Source organism: Schistocerca piceifrons, chromosome X (genome assembly GCF_021461385.2).
Source record: "Schistocerca piceifrons isolate TAMUIC-IGC-003096 chromosome X, iqSchPice1.1, whole genome shotgun sequence".
NCBI lineage: Eukaryota > Metazoa > Arthropoda > Insecta > Orthoptera > Acrididae > Schistocerca > Schistocerca piceifrons.
Genome location: NC_060149.1, coordinates 253,610,418 through 253,628,983, shown reverse-complemented (window position 1 = coordinate 253,628,983; position 18,566 = coordinate 253,610,418). Strand labels below are relative to the sequence as shown.

General features: G+C 35.5%; 1 protein-coding gene across 1 annotated transcript in view; it reads left to right on the top strand.

The window, feature by feature from the left end:
* Positions 1 to 8,139: 8,139 nt before the first annotated feature.
* LOC124723162 (adapter molecule Crk) overlaps positions 8,140 to 18,566 on the top strand; it is a 28,796-nt gene continuing 18,369 nt past the window's right edge. Inside the window, 2 exon segments of the mRNA XM_047248362.1 lie at positions 8,140 to 8,634; positions 11,629 to 11,751. Coding sequence (XP_047104318.1) covers positions 8,600 to 8,634; positions 11,629 to 11,751 — 158 coding nt within the window. The 5' untranslated portion in view covers positions 8,140 to 8,599.

Genomic DNA, 18,566 nt, shown 5'->3' with positions numbered 1-18,566 from the left:
GCAGGGAAGTGTAACAGATCCGCCGCTATTTCCTATATAGATAAATGATCTGGTGGACAAGTAATCAGGAGTCTGAGACTGTTTGCTGATGATGCTGTGGTCTATGGGAAGGTGTCATCGTTGCGTGACTGTAGGATGATGCCTTAGACAAAATTTCTAGTTTGTGTGATGAATGGCAACTAGCTCTAAATGTAGAAAAATGAAACTTAATGCAGACGAGTCGGAAAATAAGCCCATAATACTCGAATACAGTATTAATAGTGGGCCGTTTGACACAGTTACATCGATTAAATATCTAGACGTGACATTGCAAAGCAGTATGAAATGGAATGAGCATGTAGGGATTGCAGTAGGAAAGGCAAATGGTCGACTTCGGTTTACTGGGAGAATTTTAGGAGAAGTGTGGTTCATCTGTAAAGGAGACTGCATATCGAACACTTGGGTGGACCGTTGTTGAGTACTGTTTGAGTGTTTGGAATACACACCAGGTTAGATAAAAGAAAGACATCGAAGCAGTTCAGAGATGGGCTACTAAATTTGGTACCAGTAGGTTATAAAAAGATGCAAGTATTTCAGAGATGCACTATTGAGAAAATTTAAGAAAACCAGCATTTGAGGCTGACTCCAGAGCAATTCTACTGCCACGAAAGTATATTTTGAGTAAGAACCATGATGCTAAGATCAGAGAGATTAGGGCTCATACAGAGGCATGCAAACAGTCGTTTTTCCCTCGCTCTATTTGCAAGTGGATCAGAAAAGGAAATGCATGGTCCATCCGCAACACACCACACGGTGGCTTACCGAGTATGTATGTAGATGTATATGTAGATGTGTCATTTCCAAGTAGCATAGCATAATGGAACTTGGGACATACTTAGAAAGAACTGCTACAATACAGTACAGGAGGTAAATGGATGAAACACCCAATGACACAAACAGAAATGACGCTTTCGTTCAAAGATAGTAATTGCACTCAAGACCCCCTGATTTATAATTATCCTATGGACATTACAAAAGGCAGGACATGGTTCCACTGCTGGCTACAAGGTTGGTAAGGAGTTCTTGTAGTAGGTCGTTCCACTTCTCCATCAGCACACTGGACCACTGGTGGATGGTCGCTGTTACATGTGAATGTGCTGCAATACATCTCCACAGCACATCCTACACATTCTCGATGTTCTGTAAGTTGGGGGTATGGGATGGTCAGTCCATTCGCTGAACGTTCTCTGCTCCAAGAGCTCCTCTACCTACGCTGTTCGATGTGGTAGCTAACAGTCATCCATAAAAATGAAGTCAGGACCGAAAGCACCCCTGAAATATATATATATAGTTTTGGTTTTATGTTTCTTGTGCCTGTAGGGGTTATGTTGAACAACAAGGTTCTACTACATAAAATTCAGGTACAGTATTAGTTTACCACCTCAGATATTACAGCATGTATTAAGAGACAATACACTGGTACTGGCTCCTTATTCACTGGTGAAGTACTGAGCGTGGGATACATTCACCATGATGCTCCGCTACTGAGCATTGATATGGGAAAGAGTAAAATGGGCCCCAAAAAAGTATTTCAAAGAAGAACCTCTTCTTAGGATAACATTAGGATCTTTAATTTCCTTTAAGCCAAGAAAAATTGGAAAAGTATTTATACACAAACTGCTGTTGATAGTATGCTCTTAAGTTTTCAAAACACCTTCCTTTATTATTTTAATACAGCATTTCCTCTTGATACAAAAATTTCAAGCAATAACAATAGAAAGTCATGGGTAACAAAAGGAATCGAAATTTCTATTAAGAGGAACAGATTTCTATAATACAAGTGCAAAAAATACAAAGTTACTCAAGATTTTCCTGACTGTTATAAAGTCTACAAAAAATATCTTGGAGTTATTAGATAGGCAAAACGTTTATGGAATTACACTTTTATAAGTAACTCTTCAGATGGCTCTGAGCACTATGGGACTTAACATCGGAGGTCATCAGTCCCCAGTAACTCTTCAAACAAAATGAAACTCTTATGGAAAGTAGTTCAACACCTAAAAAGAAGGATATTTCTCTATCACTTAAAGATTGTAAGGTCACAGATCCATAGACAGTTGTAAACAAATTCAATAAATACTTCACCTCACTAGCAAAAGATCTTATTCAGGCTAACTACAAGTTACCATACTCATGTTCCAGCCATATGTCAAACACCACTTCAATGTTTGTTTATGATACAAATCACAATGAAATTATGAACATAATAAAATTGTTGAGCAATAAAACCTGTAGTGGTATGATGAAGTACCTGACATCATATTAAAAGCGTGTGTTCCCCCCACAGTAAAGCCATTATCAACCATCTTCAACCATTCATTAACACCTGGCATACTTTCAGATGTTCTCAAAATAACTAAAGTCTCAACATTATTAAAGAAAGGGTCCCATGGTTTAGTATCCTTTGCCCATATTAAGTATATTCTCAAAAATCTTAGAAATTTTTTTATAACAGTCTTATAAATGATTAAACATCATGTACCTATCAGAATTCAACAACATTACTTTAGAAAATCTATGTCGACCCAAATAATAGTTTTTGAACTGTTGGAACATACATTAAAATTAATGAACCAACATAACATAGCTGCAAGTATCTTCTTAGATCCCTCTAAATCTTTCGATTTACTACATCATAAAATACCACTTGATAAATTGGAAAGAAGATGAATGAGAAGTGTGACACATAGCTCAGTATGCTCTTACAGAACTGCAGACAGAAATTATCACTTCAATACAATATTAATGTACAGAACAAAATCAGTAATAGAGTTTTCCTCTCAGATGAAAGATCAATAAAATACGGTGTTCCACAGGGATCTGCTCTAAGGTCATTATTTTTCCTCATTTCTGTAGATGACCTTCTTGATCACATGAGCTCACAAAACTTTCCTGTTTACTGGTGTTATAAGCATAGATCTAGTCCTAAAGACCTTCAGCCACTCTCTGATAACTCTATGAAAAGACTTTCTGAGTGGTTTAACAAAACTTGCCTTTTTGTTAATAGTGGAAAAGCTGTACATATCAACTTCCATTTAATTCCCTCATCTGCCAAAAAACTATCCAAGTAAATTCAAATAATGATATAACTGAAAATGAAAATGTGACAAAATTTTTGAGTCTCTGGATTCAACAGAATTTAAAATAGGATACACACATAAACAACTTATCAAAGAAACTCTCATCATTGTGCTACAGACTAAGAGTATTGAAATCTACTGTAAGTAAAGCCATTTAATGCACATATCCTATGCACAGCTCCACTCCTTGCTCCACTATGGCATTATCTTCTGAGGAAATTCAACTCACAGTACAAACATCTTTAAACTATATAAAGAACACTGAGGATTTGTTGTCCCAAACAGACACAGTCCTGGAAATGTCACTTTATAAAACTTCATGCTCTAAACATCCCATGTCTGTTCATCCAAGAAAAAATCCTATTCACCAGGGAATACCTCATAACAACAGGAAAACTAATCCAATATAAAGATATACACACAAATTGTACGACAGGAAAACTGAATACCCACTAAATCTTTTCAAGGACATCATCAGGCCAAAAGACTGTAATTCACCTTGGTGTCATATTACACACTAAGATTCTAGATCAAATAAAACTTGCTCCAGATCCAGAATTTAAAGACAAACTAAAGGCATTTCTAACAAAACACTGCTTCAATTCAGTGCAAGAATTCCAGGAAATGAAAAATTAAAAAAAGTAAATTCAATATTAACAACCGAAAGTAAATTGAGTTGCAAAACATAAAACTTCTGCTTCCTTTGGAAAATACTGTTAGTGAGTGTAGAACAATAATAACCTATAATTCTACAGTATAAAGTATTTTTCTGTTACACTTCACAAATTTTTTAATAATTTTTATGTTATGAACACCATTTATTAGTAGTAAGTTTCATTTTCTGTTTATGCTCAATGGTTGGTTTGATATTTTGTATATTTTTCAATGTTATTCTCCGTCTGTTGAATTTCCAGTGGACATTATCATTATTCCTGTATTTCAGTATATATTTGTGTAAACTCTCGAGTGGCTGTCCATTTGCCTACATATTTCTTAGTTGCTCATATTCATTGTTTGTATACTTTGTGTTTTACTATATTCATCAATAGTCAAGTTTACCTCCCCCCCCCCCCCATGAACCACGGACCTTGCCGCTGGTGGGGAGGCTTGCGTGCCTCAACGATACAGACAGCCATACCGTAGGTGCAACCACAACGGAGGGGTATCTGTAGAGAGGCCAGACAAACGTGTGGTTCCTGATGAGGGGCAGCAGCCTTATCAGTAGTTGCAGGGGCAACAGTCTGGATGATTGACTGATCTGACCTTGTAACACTAACCAAAATGGCCTTGCTGTTCTGGTACTGATAACAGCTGAAAGCAAGGGGACACTACAGAGATAATTTTTCCCGACGACATGCAGCTTTACTGTATTATTAAATGATGATGGCGTCCTCTTGGGTAAATCATTGCGGAGGTAAAATAGTCCCCCATACAGATCTCCGAGCAGGGACTACTCAAGAGGACGTCGTTATCAGGAGAAAGAATACTGGCGTTCTACGGATCAGAGTGTGGAATGTCAGATCCCTTAATCGGGCAGGTAGATTAGAAAATTTAAAAAGGGAAATGGATAGGTTAAAGTTAGATATAGTGGGAATTAGTGAAGTTAGGTGGCAGGAGGAACAAGACTTTTGGTCAGGTGAATACAGGGTTATAAATACAAAATCAAATAGGGGTAATGCAGGAGTAGGTTTAATCATGAATAAAAAAATAGGAGTGCAGGTAAGCTTCTACATACAGCATAGTGAACGCATTATTGTGGCCAAGATAGACACGAAGCCCACGCCTACTACAGTAGTACAAGTTTATATACCAAATAGCTCTGCAGATGACGAGGAAATTGATGAAATGTATGATGAGATAAAAGAAATTATTCAGGTAGTGAAGGGAGACGAAAATTTAATAGTCATGTGTGACTGGAGTTCGAGAGTAGGAAAAGGGAGAGAAGGAAACATAGTAGGTGAATATGGATTTGGGCTAAGAAATGAAAGAGGAAGCCGCCTGGTAGAAGTTTGCATAGCTTAATCATAGCTAACACTTGGTTCAAGAATCATAAAAGAAGGTTGTATACATGGAAGAATCCCGGAGATACTAAAAGGTATCAGATAGATTATATAATGGTAAGACAGAGCTTTAGGAACCAGGTTTTAAATTGTAAGACATTTCCAGGGGTAGATGTGGACTCTGGCCACAATCTATTGGTTATGACCTGCAGATTAAAATTGAAGAAACTGCAAAAAGGTGGGAATTTAAGGAGATGAGACCTGGATAAACTGACTAAACCAGAGGTTGTACAGAGTTTCAGGGAGAGCATAAGTGAACAATTGACAGGAATGGGGGAAAGAAATACAGTAGAAGAAGAATGGGTAGCTTTGAGGAATGAAACAGTGAAGGCAGCAGTGGATCCAGTAGGTAAAAAGACGAGGGCTAGTAGAAAACCTCGGGTAACAGAAGAAATATTGAATTTAATTGATGAAAGGAGAAAATATAAAAATGCAGTAAATGAAGCAGGCAAAAAGGAATACAAATGTCTCAAAAATTAGGTCGACAGGAAGTGCAAAATGACTAAGTAGGGATGGCTAGAGGACAAATGTAAGGATGTAGAGGCTTATCTCACGAGGGGTAAGATAAATACTGCCTACAGGAAAATTAAAGATATCTTTGGAGAAAGGAGAACCACTTGCATGAATATCAAGAGCTCAGACGGAAACCCAGTTCTAAGCAAAGAAGGGAAAGCAGAAAAGTGGAAGGAGTGTATAGAGGGTCTATACAAGGGTGATGTACTTGAGGACAATATTATGGAAATGGAAGAGGATGTAGATGAAGATGAAATGGGAGATATGATACTGCATGAAGAGTTTGACAGAGCACTGAAAGACCTGAGTCTAAATAAGGCCCCGGGAGTAGACAACATTCCATTAGAACTACTGATGGCCTTGGGAGAGCCAGTCCTGACAAAACTCTAGCATCTGGTGAGCAAGATGTATGAGACAGGTGAAATACCCTCAGACTTCAAAAAGAATATAATAATTCCAATCCCAAAGAAAGCAGGTGTTGACAGATGTGAAAATTACCGAACTATCAGTTTAATAAGTCACAGCTACAAAATACTAACGCGAATTCTTTATAGATGAATTGAAAAACTGATAGAAGCCGACCTTGGGGAAGATCAGTTTGGATTCCGTAGAAATGTTGGAACACGTGAGGCAATACTGACCCTACGACTTATCATAGAAGAAAGATTAAGGAAAGGCAAACCTACGTTTCTAGCATTTGTAGACTTAGAGAAAGCTTTTGACAATGTTGATTGGAATACTCTCTTTCAAATTCTGAAGGTGGCAGGGGTAAACTACAGGGAGCGAAAGGCTGTTTACAATTTGTACAGAAAGCAGATGGCAGTTATAAGAGTCGAGGGGTATGAAAGGGATGCAGTGGTTGGGAAGGGAGTGAGACAGGGTTGTAGCCTCTCCCCGATGTTATTCAATCTGTAGGTTGAGCAAGCAATAAAGGAAACATCAGAAAAGTTAGTAGTTGGTATTAAAATCCATGGTGAAGAAATAAAAACTTTGAGGTTCGTCGATGACATTGTAATTCTGTCAGAGACAGGAAAGGAGTTGGAAAAGCAGCTGAACAGAATGGACAGTGTCTTGAAAGGAGGATATAAGATGACCATCAACGAAAGCAAAACGAGGATAATGGAATGTAGTCGAATTAAGTCGGGTGATGCTGAGGGAATTAGATTAGGAGACACTTAAAGTAGTAAAGGAGTTTTGCTATTTGGGAAGCAAAACAACTGACGATGGTCGAAGTAGAGAGGATATAAAATGTAGACTGGCAATGGCAAGGAAAGCGTTTCTGAATAAGAAAAATTTGTTAACATCGAATATAGATTTAAGTATCAGGAAGACTTTTCTGAAAGTATTTGTATGGAGTGTAGCCATGTATGGAAGTGAAACGTGGATGACAAATAGTTTAGACAAGAAGAGAATAGAAGCTTTCGAAATGTGGTGCTACAGAAGAATGCTGAAGATTAGATTGGTAAATCACATAACTAATGAGGAGGTATTGAATAGAATTGGGGAGAAGAGGAGCTTGTGGTACAACTTGACTAGAAGAAGGGATCGGTTGGTAGGACATGTTCTGAGACATCGAGGGATCACCAATTTGGTATTGGAGGGCAGCGTGGAGGGTAAAAATCGTAGAGGGAGACCAAGAGATGAATACACTAAGCAGATTCAGAAGGATGTAGGGTGCAGTAGGTTCTGGTAGATGAAGTAGCTTGCACAGGATAGAGTAGCATGGGGAGCTGCATCAAACCAGTCTCTGGACTGAAGACCACAACAACAACAGTCAAGTTTATATAAATTTTCGAGCGGCAATCCATTATCTGCATGTTTCTTAGTTGCTCATATTCGTGTGTTTCTATACTCGGTGTGTTGCTACATTCACCAATGCGCAATTTTCTGTTTCCATTCTCTGTTTTTTTTAGAGAGAACAGTGTTCTGAAACTTCATATTTCTTAATGAAAAATGAGTTTTCCTATATCTTATGTACTTTTTGTATAATATCTGATCCACAGGATAAATAAAAAATAGAAATAGAAATTGTAAATGTTTAGCACATTCGCGTCAGCAACTGTGCATTTGTGCCTACCTCCTCCTGGAATCTTGAGTATAGACTTTTTATTCATTACACTTCTAGAAGTGATTTCCTTAATTCCAGTAAACCTTTCAGTTAGCGAGCTATAACAGTATGTAATTAGTGGTATGACAAGTCTCGAAACTGGTCAAACCATAATATTAATAATGAAAATTTTTGAGTTTTGCCCTCGCTCGTCGGATAAATTTCTAAGCGTGCCTCTGGCTGAAGATCTAATTACACTCATCCCTCTTATGTAGAGAATGTGCTTAGCCTTTACGATGTCTCAGAACTTTGAGAGTTGTTTACATATTCGAAGATCTGGAACTTTTAGGAGGAGGACAAGATAATATTTGTCAACCTCGGACAAGATAGGCGAAAAGTGTCATCGCTGCCATATTGAAAGTCTGTGGCTTGTGTGCTGACTGGAAAATTGTGCAGAAATCGTGGGAGTGGAGAGTTTTATCGTAATGTGTCATTATTTTCCTAACAGTTCACTCAGAGACGAATTCATTCGTTTGTAAACATTACTTTAGTGTTCTCGTTCGGACCTTCATCGAGTCACGCTAGGACGGTGAAGTAAATGAAATAGGTCATTCAGATTACATACGAAGTGTCATCTGAGTAATTGTATGGGCTGCAGACGTTGTTAAATGATGTTTTCCGGTTACAGTCTGTCTGCTTAACAGTTTGTTTTGGTTATGGCTGATATTCGTTGTTGCTCTACAGGCAGCTTTAATGCCAATTAATGGTCTACAGGAACTGCTGTTGAAAAGTGATGAATTTATCAAAAAGGATGTTTATATTATTTTGATGATACACAGCCAGAGCGCAGAAACTGAAGAATGGCTGCAACATTCGACCCATACGATAGATCAAGGTACGTTATTTAAAATCACACACCTTTAAGTATTTCGAAATGCAACTTGTATATTATTCCTTTAATGCAGTTATAGATGCATGGCATTTCACAATAGGGACCTACTGTACTCATGTAATATACTTGTGTTTTATGCAAGACGACGGATTCGTACATGTTGTAAGGGCGTTCCAACAAATTTCGTAATTCGGAAATACTATGGCAGTACTTACCGATATTTTAATTTCTCAAACTGTTATGATTCCTCTCCACTTTCATTTCATATGTAACTTAATGTAAATATGAACATCATCTCGTGAATAGCTGGTCGTCTGTAAGTAATATACGGCTCTTTTAGAATTTGATGGAAGCACGCCAGAAAATAAACATTAAAATCGTTTATTTGTTTACAGCTTTAAGGCCTATACACAATACACATTTCACCTAACCCAATTATTTTCACAGTACAAAATATTGGCAGTGCGTTTTTCATGGGTTTTAAACTTATAGTTGCAGGATTGTGATGCATCACAGCCCTTATATTGCACACTTTGAAAGAAGCTCTGAAACACACCAAATTTTCAATGAAAACACTGGCCATTGAAAAGTAAAGAACATAAGTCTGCTGAGATCATTTTGTTATTAACAACACACTTGATGACAGTTAGAGACCCATGTGTTTATTTACAAATATATATGCTACAGCTGACAGTCAAGACCATGCTGAAGAAATAATTTTTTTTAATGTTATAGACTTAAACACAATGGTGCCCCAAAAAATACTGCCCAGCTATTCCTCAATTTTCTCAAACCACTTACTGCATAACTTGGTGTGCAATCAAGCCTAATGCAAATGTGGTAAACACTAATCCCCATACTAGCAGAAATGTGCCATTGGTTGTTCTGAGCCTGTATTGTTAATGACCATGTCTAACAATAGAAGTGAAGAGTGAAGTGTAAAAGAAAAATAATGATAGTTTTTAAATGTCCTCAGTAGTGTTCTCTACTAGTTGCAATTACTTGTTGATGATCTGATTTAGTTTTGTCTTATTTTATTTTTATTTATTTGTAATTTGCTATTCAGTACACACAGCAGGGGATATACCAAACACAAGTTTGCATCAGATTAGGTAAGGGTTTAGGAGGGAGTTTTTCATGTCCTTTTCAGTGGATCAATCCCACCATTAGCCACAGCAGCTTGAGGAAACCGTGGGTAATACAAGTCCGGATGGCCAGACAGAGGTTAAAAACTTTCTCCTCCCAAATCTGAGTCCAGTGCTGTAACACAGCTTCACCTCACTGGATATTTTATTGGGAAAGGAAAGTGTAAAGTTAATTAGGAACATGTGGAATGGATCATTTGAAGTATTTTTTTTTTAATTGATGTGATGTGGAACGAATCAGTTTACAGGATATTTGTACATAATTAGTGTTAACATTAATGAATGAATAATTTCTTTAGTCCTACTTGTGCAACTACACTTAGAAGCTATTTTTTCACAGGCAACCAGTTTTTAAATAGAAATTCATTCATGAAATAAAAGAAATTGTCCAGGAGAAATGATTGTAGGTTAGATCTTATGTTAATGGGCAAATGATCACATATTTTGTTGCTGACTATTGATCTTCTTTTTGAGCCACTAACAGCTTTAATAATGGGTAATAAGGATGTCTACCCGACGGGAGACCCTAGCCACACGACATTTCCATTTATTACTGTTGTTCTCAAATTGTGATGGATTATTTATGATGAATTCATTAGTGAATATATGTATTGTGAAGACACCGTAAAATGTCATGATGACCGTGGGCGAATACCACATATTGTTCTTATTCCTCAGTTTTATGCTATCAGTACTTTCTTTCTAAGTTATAAGTTACCTCAGAAAATAATTCCATAATATACTATTGAGTGGAAACATGCAAAATATGTCAGAAGATTGAGTTGTGTGTTTCCAAGACTAACAGTTATAACGAAAAGAGCAATAGTAACTGGGCTTAATTGTCTGAGAAGCTAAGTAATAGAGTAATAAGCTTTTTTTCAGTTCAAGTTTTCATCAGTATGTACATCCAAAAATTTGGAGCATTCTGGTACACTATTTACTTACTTATTCATGTTCTATATCAATTGTTGGTATAGCTCTATTAGTTGTGGATAAAAAGCGTCATACATATCTAAAGCTACAATTAGTAACAATTTCTTCGAATAATTTTTCCTAGTCAGTTGTGCATCCGCTGTTACCTTTGATACAGCCTCTGTTACTTGTCTTCCCAGACAAAACATTTCAGTAGGCCTACTTTGCTGAAGCATTTTTTAAGATTGAGAGGTATGCCAGTATTCTGCCTAATTGCTGCAGAGGACATGACAGTGTTTTTGAAAGTAATTGAAAAATTTATTTTGTTTTTTTACACTCCTGTTGGAACATAATTGCACTTTTGAATTTGTTACCATTTATTTATTAAATTCATAACACTGAATTTTGGCCTCATGCATATCTAATTGTTACATGAAAGGATACAGTAATTGTTCACACAGTTAATATTGCTCCCCTAAGTGATGGAGATGAGTTTTCAAGCCAGTGTGTTAAATAATGTTAAGTGTAGTAATGTAAAATCTTACAACTGGCTAATAAACAGGACTGGTAGAAAAGTACAGAGAAAGGAAAAAATAATTTCTAACAGACACATAGTGTCGTTTTCTGTAATGAAACATTATGTAGAAAAATATCTGATTAACACCAATGTGTTCATGTTGTGTATAGTGTTACTTTCATTTAATAGTCAATATCATGTGTGATTTTGAATATGTTTGACATTTTCAAAGTATTTAAATGTCAGTATTTTATTTACAACATGTACAAATGCAAAACTTGCTATGCTATATCACTGTGCTTTCCACGTCATGTTTCATGTATTGTAAGCTTAGGTGAAACACATTTGGGAAATTATACTGCATATCAGAGTTGGTTGATGTTTTCTATATGCAAACACAGTAACAGGCTGTTAATGTTTCAGTTGGTACTTTGGTTCCATGACTAGGAAGGATGCTACTGATCTCCTGATGGGTGAAAGAGAAGGTGGTGTTTTCCTTGTGAGAGACAGCAAAACAATCCAAGGGGATTATGTGTTGTGTGTTAGGTAAGGCAGAGATGTGTAGTTTCCTTTAATTTTGTCTTAATTTAAAAAAAAAGAAATCATAGAAGGTATACTAGATGAGTGATACCTGTGTAATGAAGTTGATTTTGCTGTTCATTCTGGCACTTCAGTGCTGAAATTGGAAAGATGCAAGTGGGTCATTCCATACTAAGTCATCCAGGGCTCTACACGCACCTGTCACAGATGTTTATGAACATTTATAATTGAATTGTATGCATAGAGGCAAGAAATTATTCCAAGTTTCATCTAATTCTAACTAGTAGTTTCTGAGTTATCACCGTTTAAAGTTTTAGGCTAATTGCATTTCTGAGGGCGATTAAGCCGTAACTAAAGCATGCATGCTTTTACAGAATTTGAAGCAAAATCATTAGTGACTGATAGATCTACACAATTCCAATGTATAATGTTCAATCATATTGAAAAACTGTATTAAAACTCAAAATATTGTTAATTTGAAAATTGTAATGTAGGTTTAGAAAATTATGACTAGCTAAAATCTCTGTCCAAATAACCCAATGCAACAATATATTTTTGAAAGCAGCATAAAATTACCTTCCAAACGGCACAAAAAAATTTGGTGGGGTTCTGAGTTGTAACAATTTTATAACAAATTGAAATCAAATTTTGCAATTTACTTTGTAAAATACATTTTTGATACAATAATTAAGTATTTGAAGTTAATACAACTGTGAAAATACCAGATGAACTCAAGTCTTACGTATCGATTACTTTAAAATAAAAGATACATACGCTAAATATTTTACAAAATAGGTTTATTTACATTTGAATACATGAGTTGGCGATTATTTGTTTTCAAACAAATCCTTTGTACAAAGAGTTTGTGATGACTTTAAAGTTTATCAGTTATTCAGTTGATGTTTATACAAAGCAGTATGTGCAATAATTACATTTTAATGTCCATTAAGTTTTTTTGCAATAAAGCATTGATGATTATCTTTTGGGAATTAGCATCAATCTTATAAGATCTGCCAAACTGAGATGCTAACTCTGGAGGAGCTATTACACATAATAGATGGGCTGGTGGAACAGGACATCTGTCTTCTTTTTGAGGCCAAAAGAAAGCTTCTGCTGGTCTGTGAAGGTGCATAAAAAGAACGTCATAGTCCCCGTCTTTTTCATTGAAACCCAGAACCATTCCTATCCACCAGTTTTGCTCATAAACGCATGCAACGAAGGAATGTAGGTTAGGTTTAATAGTTGGGATAGCCACAAAAATATTTTGTTTCAACAAAGTTTCCAAGCCTGAACTCACTTTGTTTGGCTGTAATTTCTTCCCAAGAAGCTGGCTTAAAATAATGGAAAGTTCTTGTACCCAGTATTGTTTGACCCGTTTGAAATCTAGTTTCAAGCATTCTTCTTTTAGTTTCAATTTCTTCTTCCTTTAAAAAGAAAAAAGATATTTTTGAGAATAAACTTTTGCAAAAATTGTACATTTGTTCAGTTTTTATTATCTGCTTACTTCTGCTCTGCAAGTTTTTTTTTTAATCAGTTCTCTTGACTGTGCCCCCGATCCCATCGCGCGTTGTTTTACCATGACTCATAGCATGAAATGACCGGCTTGCATTTAATTTTAAATCTTTAAAATGAAAACACAACTTTATCATGCTTTTGAAGTTTTTGTACCGAGCACTGCAACCACATGTAAAATACTCAATTTGGTCAATGCCAGGGAAGTTTTGTTTTATGAAATCTATGGTTTTTTTTCCTTGTACTGAATAAACAAATGGTACATCATGCTTTAGACCATCTGAAATCAAACAATGTTGTTTCTTTTATGGTGGAATCTTCATTTTTAGAAAAAATCACTACTGGATGAACTGAGAAGCTCAAGTGGCTCCAATGGTAGGATTGCACTTCATTTTGCAGAATGAAACTATAGGTTTCTGCAAAATCCATAAGAACTAGAACCTCATTAAATGCCAAATTTTCTTTTCTCTGTTTCATGTAAGAGTTTTGAGTTTTTGTGGTGTAAGAATGTGAGGTATCAGACTCATTTTTTGTAGCAAAATCAGTAAACTCCTTGCAAGGTAGTAGCATTGTTTGTAAAGTCATTCTGCCATCACTTGAAACCCACTGTGAAAATTTAATGTTATCATCATCTTCATCATAGTCTGAAAGCATTTCTCTCAGATGTAGCTGCAGTGATTCACTTGTTTTTGGGCACACATCGCAACATCTTAACATACAGTCCCTGTTTTGTCTATCACAATTTGTCCATCATAGTGTGTGTTGATTCTTTATCATGCTGATCCAGAGCATTTGCTAGAAGCTCAACATTTTGGTGGTACTAGCAAACACACACATTGTCAGTTCCAGGTGAACCAGCAAGTGCTTAAGGAGCAAAATTTGGAAAATCCAATTTTAATATTTAGATGTTTTTCATTAAATGCAGTAAATAGTTCCTCTAAGTTGCATAAATGAATTCTTTTCTGCTTGTAAGTATTTCTTTTACTAACTTTGTCTTTAGCACCTGGCAACATGTAAGAAAATTCATCATCTTCATAAAACAGTTGGAAAGTGTCTGTTGTTTCTCAGTAAAGGGTTCTCCCATGTTTGGGTTCTGTCAAAGCCAAAATACCTTTCTCATTTGCAAGCATTCTGGCTTTTCGCACTAAATATTCTGATACATTATATTTTTCTGCTTCTTTTCTGCTAGACCAAGGCTTTGGAATGATTGTTAATATCTGTATTTTTTCCCATTTGGTTAAGTTTGTCTTGAGTTTTTCCTTTATAGCATCCACTAAATGATCAAGATCCTCAGATTTTGTTTTCAATTCATTACCTTGAGTTGTCCTGTCAGATTCACTTGAATCATTAGATTCTTGTACTTTCAAAACAAATGACAACGTTTTTTACCCTTGTCTTTTGCCTTTTTAATCTTGTTTTTAGCATATTTTTTCTTTGATTGGGTAGATAATGACTGAAGTTTAAGTTATGTCACATCAAACCCTAAAACAGTTTCAACCAACTTTTCTCTTTCTACTACTCTTTTTGCATTGGTTAATTCACTCTCATTTGCTTCATCACTTTCAAGTAGAGCAATATCTTCGTGATCTAAAGTAGCTGTTGCCTCATTCAGCAGTTTTCTACATGTACTGTACAACAGCTTTCCTGACACAGAAATAATGTTCTTACTTTCCTTACCATATTTTGCTTTTTCCAGAGTAATTATCCTCAAATCTTTCCTCTTTGTTAAAGGTGCAGAATGTTTCTTAAATGTATCACAACAGGATTTTTGGTTCTTTTCAAAATACTTTAAAAAATAACACAAATGATGGGAACAAATATCATCTGTTTCACTGTACTACTTATTAGTACACCAAACTAAAATTTCTACTTCTTCTTTAGACAACTTTCCCAAGATTAAATAAATGTCTTTGCTTTTTTTCAATGAAGTATTTTCACATGAAAAATTTAATAATGAACCTACTGAACACTTAAAATTAGTTTCATCTTTACTTGAACTTGCTCTTATCTCCATGGTAAGAAACACATACAAACAAAACAATAATTTTAAAAATAAAATCGTAACTGTGTTTATATAACAATTATTTAATGTGTCACTAAGCACAAAATACTAGGCAATTAACTTGAACAGAGCCAAATGCACTTGCAGTACAGACAGGCTGTGGGGGGAGGCAGGGTTTCATGTCCCGACTTGAATTTCATGTCTTGACGGAAGACAGCAGGGAGACTGCTGACTGGTGAATTTTTCATGTCCATACTTGCATTGTAATACTGCCTTATCTGAACTTCAACGCACTTCTCATGACTCCAAAAATGTTGTATGTTTCTTGACTTTAACTTCAGCTAAATAAAACAAGAGAGATAAATAAAATTACAAGTACAGTAAAATCTTTGTCCCAGTTTAAAAATACGCAACAAAAATGTACTAATAAATTACGGTTTTAAGTAGCTGGTCTTCCAAATTATAGTTTAAAACTTTTTACTTCTACATAACCTCTACTATAACCATTTTGAATCTTAAAACAGCCGTTCTATATGTTTTGAATAGATAAAACTTGTTTTGAGTTCAATATAAGATAAAATTTTTACAACTTAGAACCCCACCAATTTTTTTTGAACCATTTGAAAGGTAATTTTATGCTGTTTTCAAAAATAAATGGTTGTATTGGGTGATTTGGAGAGAGATTTTAGCTATTCATAATTTTCTATGCGTACATCACAATTTTGAAATTAATAATATTTTGAGTTTCAGTACAGTTTTTCAATATGATTGAACATTATAAATCAGAATTTTGTAGCTCTGTGAGTTTAAGTGTTTAATTTAGAACAGAACAGTGAAAATATCAGGGTTCTAGCTTCAAAACGAACGATTTTGCTTCAAATTCTGTAAAAGCATGCACACTTCAGTTGCGTCTTAATCACCTTCGGGAATACAATTGGCCTACAATTTTAAACAATGATAACTCAGAAACTACTTGATTGAATTGGATAAAACTGTGGATATTTTCATATCTTTATGCATACATTTCACATATAAATTTTGGAACATTTGCAAAAACCTTGGGTTTTATATCTAGTTTTGGCTGGATGATTTGGCATGGAATGACCCAAATGACATCCATTTCATTCATTCATTCATTCATAAGTCATTCTTTATAGATCCCAGTGTGTAATAGAACTTTCAAGAGTATAGATCAAGTCAGGTTTAACAATTTTAGTATTTTTATACAATTTAATTACCTATTGTATTTACTAAGCACTTCCTTCCACAGTTTTAACTGGAAAATTGAACCTTGTTAAGTTTTGTTCTAGATTTAAAAAATCTGTCATTTCTAAATCACATGGATCTTATTATTCTAGAGAATTCATTTTTGCACTTTGAGTAAATGTCTTGATTTGTGCCATTGAACTGAATATAGCATAAATCCCGTTAATATACTGTACACTTTATTGGTGTGCAGAAAACTGGGACAGGAAATTATCAGAGAGGTAGCCAAGAATAAGAACTAACATCGTGATTTATGACAGCAACCTCAACTGCATTTGACAGTGTAGAAGCTTATTAGAAGACATTGACGCAGAGGTTATGCTGCTGGTTGATAGATTATTGGCAACAAGTAACATACAAAACCTAGGCCCCTCTACTGCAAAGAATGTAGTAAATCATTTTATAAAACATTCATCTCACTGAAAGCTTCAAGGCTGTACATATAAAAGTAAAAGGTGCAGCATCTATTACTACTGGCAGTTGTGAATCTGGGGATGTATGAAGTTCCAGTATTAAGTAGCTGCAGGTTGGGAGGGGGAAATCAATCTGCCATTACAACAAAGATTTCGGGTTATGTAGCCCTGTTATGCTATTTCTTGTATTGAACATAATGTAAGGAATAAGATACAGTAAACGCTCAGTTGCTAGTTACATAAATGTGCAAAAGATGTGATTACTAAGAGGGAGGCAAATATCTTCAAGAATACACAATTTTTGAATTTGAACTGAAAAAGATATCTTTCTTAGGACTGCTAAAATTTATTCAGTGAATAGCTCCACCTTGTAGTAGACATTCTCATATAATCGAAGTAAAGTGATCAAGAACTGTTCTTCAGCTTATGAAATGCTAACTGATTCATTTCCTGTTTATATTTCCAATAGTAATTCAAAACTGATAAACATGCATTAAAATTCTTGAAAAAGTGAATTCCATAAGCATGATTCAGCATAACTTCATAACTGTTACGTTCGTATATAAGATCAGCATTCTAATGATGTTGAATTCAGAGACAAATTGTCAACTTATGATCAGAAACAACTTGGAGGAGTAGAACTTCGCCTCAAACATAAAAGTAAAATTGTCAATAATCTGGAGGTTGGTTGAAACATTTCACCAGCCATAGTTCTATTGCAAGTGTGCCCTTGCCTTCCACCAACCTCTGAACTGATTTGTCTGAGTCAGTTACAAGAGCATATACAGTATGACACGCAACTTAATATTTAAAAGCTTTGAAAGAGGTGAAAGTAATGATAATGAACAAAAGTTGTAGAACTTACCTTGAAATGAATACCAAACTTTTAGGTGTGTAGTCTTACACATACCGATGTTGTTTCCTTCAATCCTGTGATTGATTTGATGCAGCTCTCAGTGCTAGTTTATCCTGTACAAGTATCCTCATCTCTGTGTAGCTACTGCAACCTACATACATCTGAAACTGCTTGCTGTCTTCAAGCATTGGCCTTCCTCTACAGTGTTCATCCCTACCCCTACTTCTGTCTATAACCAAATTAACTCTTCTTGACAGCTCAAGATTTGTCCTTTCGACCTATCAAATTGTAAAATAAAACTGTTGCTATGTGGTGTCACTTTAGATTAGTTATTCAGTCTGCCAGTCTAATCTTCAGTATTTGACAGTAACATAACAGCTTTGTAAAAAGATGACTGCCTAGGCATGTAGAAAATCCAGAAAAGTTGTATGCTGTTAGTGATATTTTAAAAGTGAGTTGTTCGTGTTTCTGTAGTATTTATGTCACTCGTAGACAATTACGTAGTACTTCACCTTGAAACGCTAATCACTCACCCCTCCACAGTTTAAACCTTAGACAGCACATATTGTACAGTGTAGAACCTTGTGACATTGCAACTAATGTTACCAGGCAGAACTTTACACTTTTGATACCTGGAAGTTAGATCAACATAGCATTGTGCACACTACAACGGAGTCGGTGTAAGATGACCCCCTGGCAGCTAGCAGTGCTCTTGCCAGCTTTCAGCTGCATAGTGTTAATGGCTGCATGCAGAAACAATAGTAGTCTATAT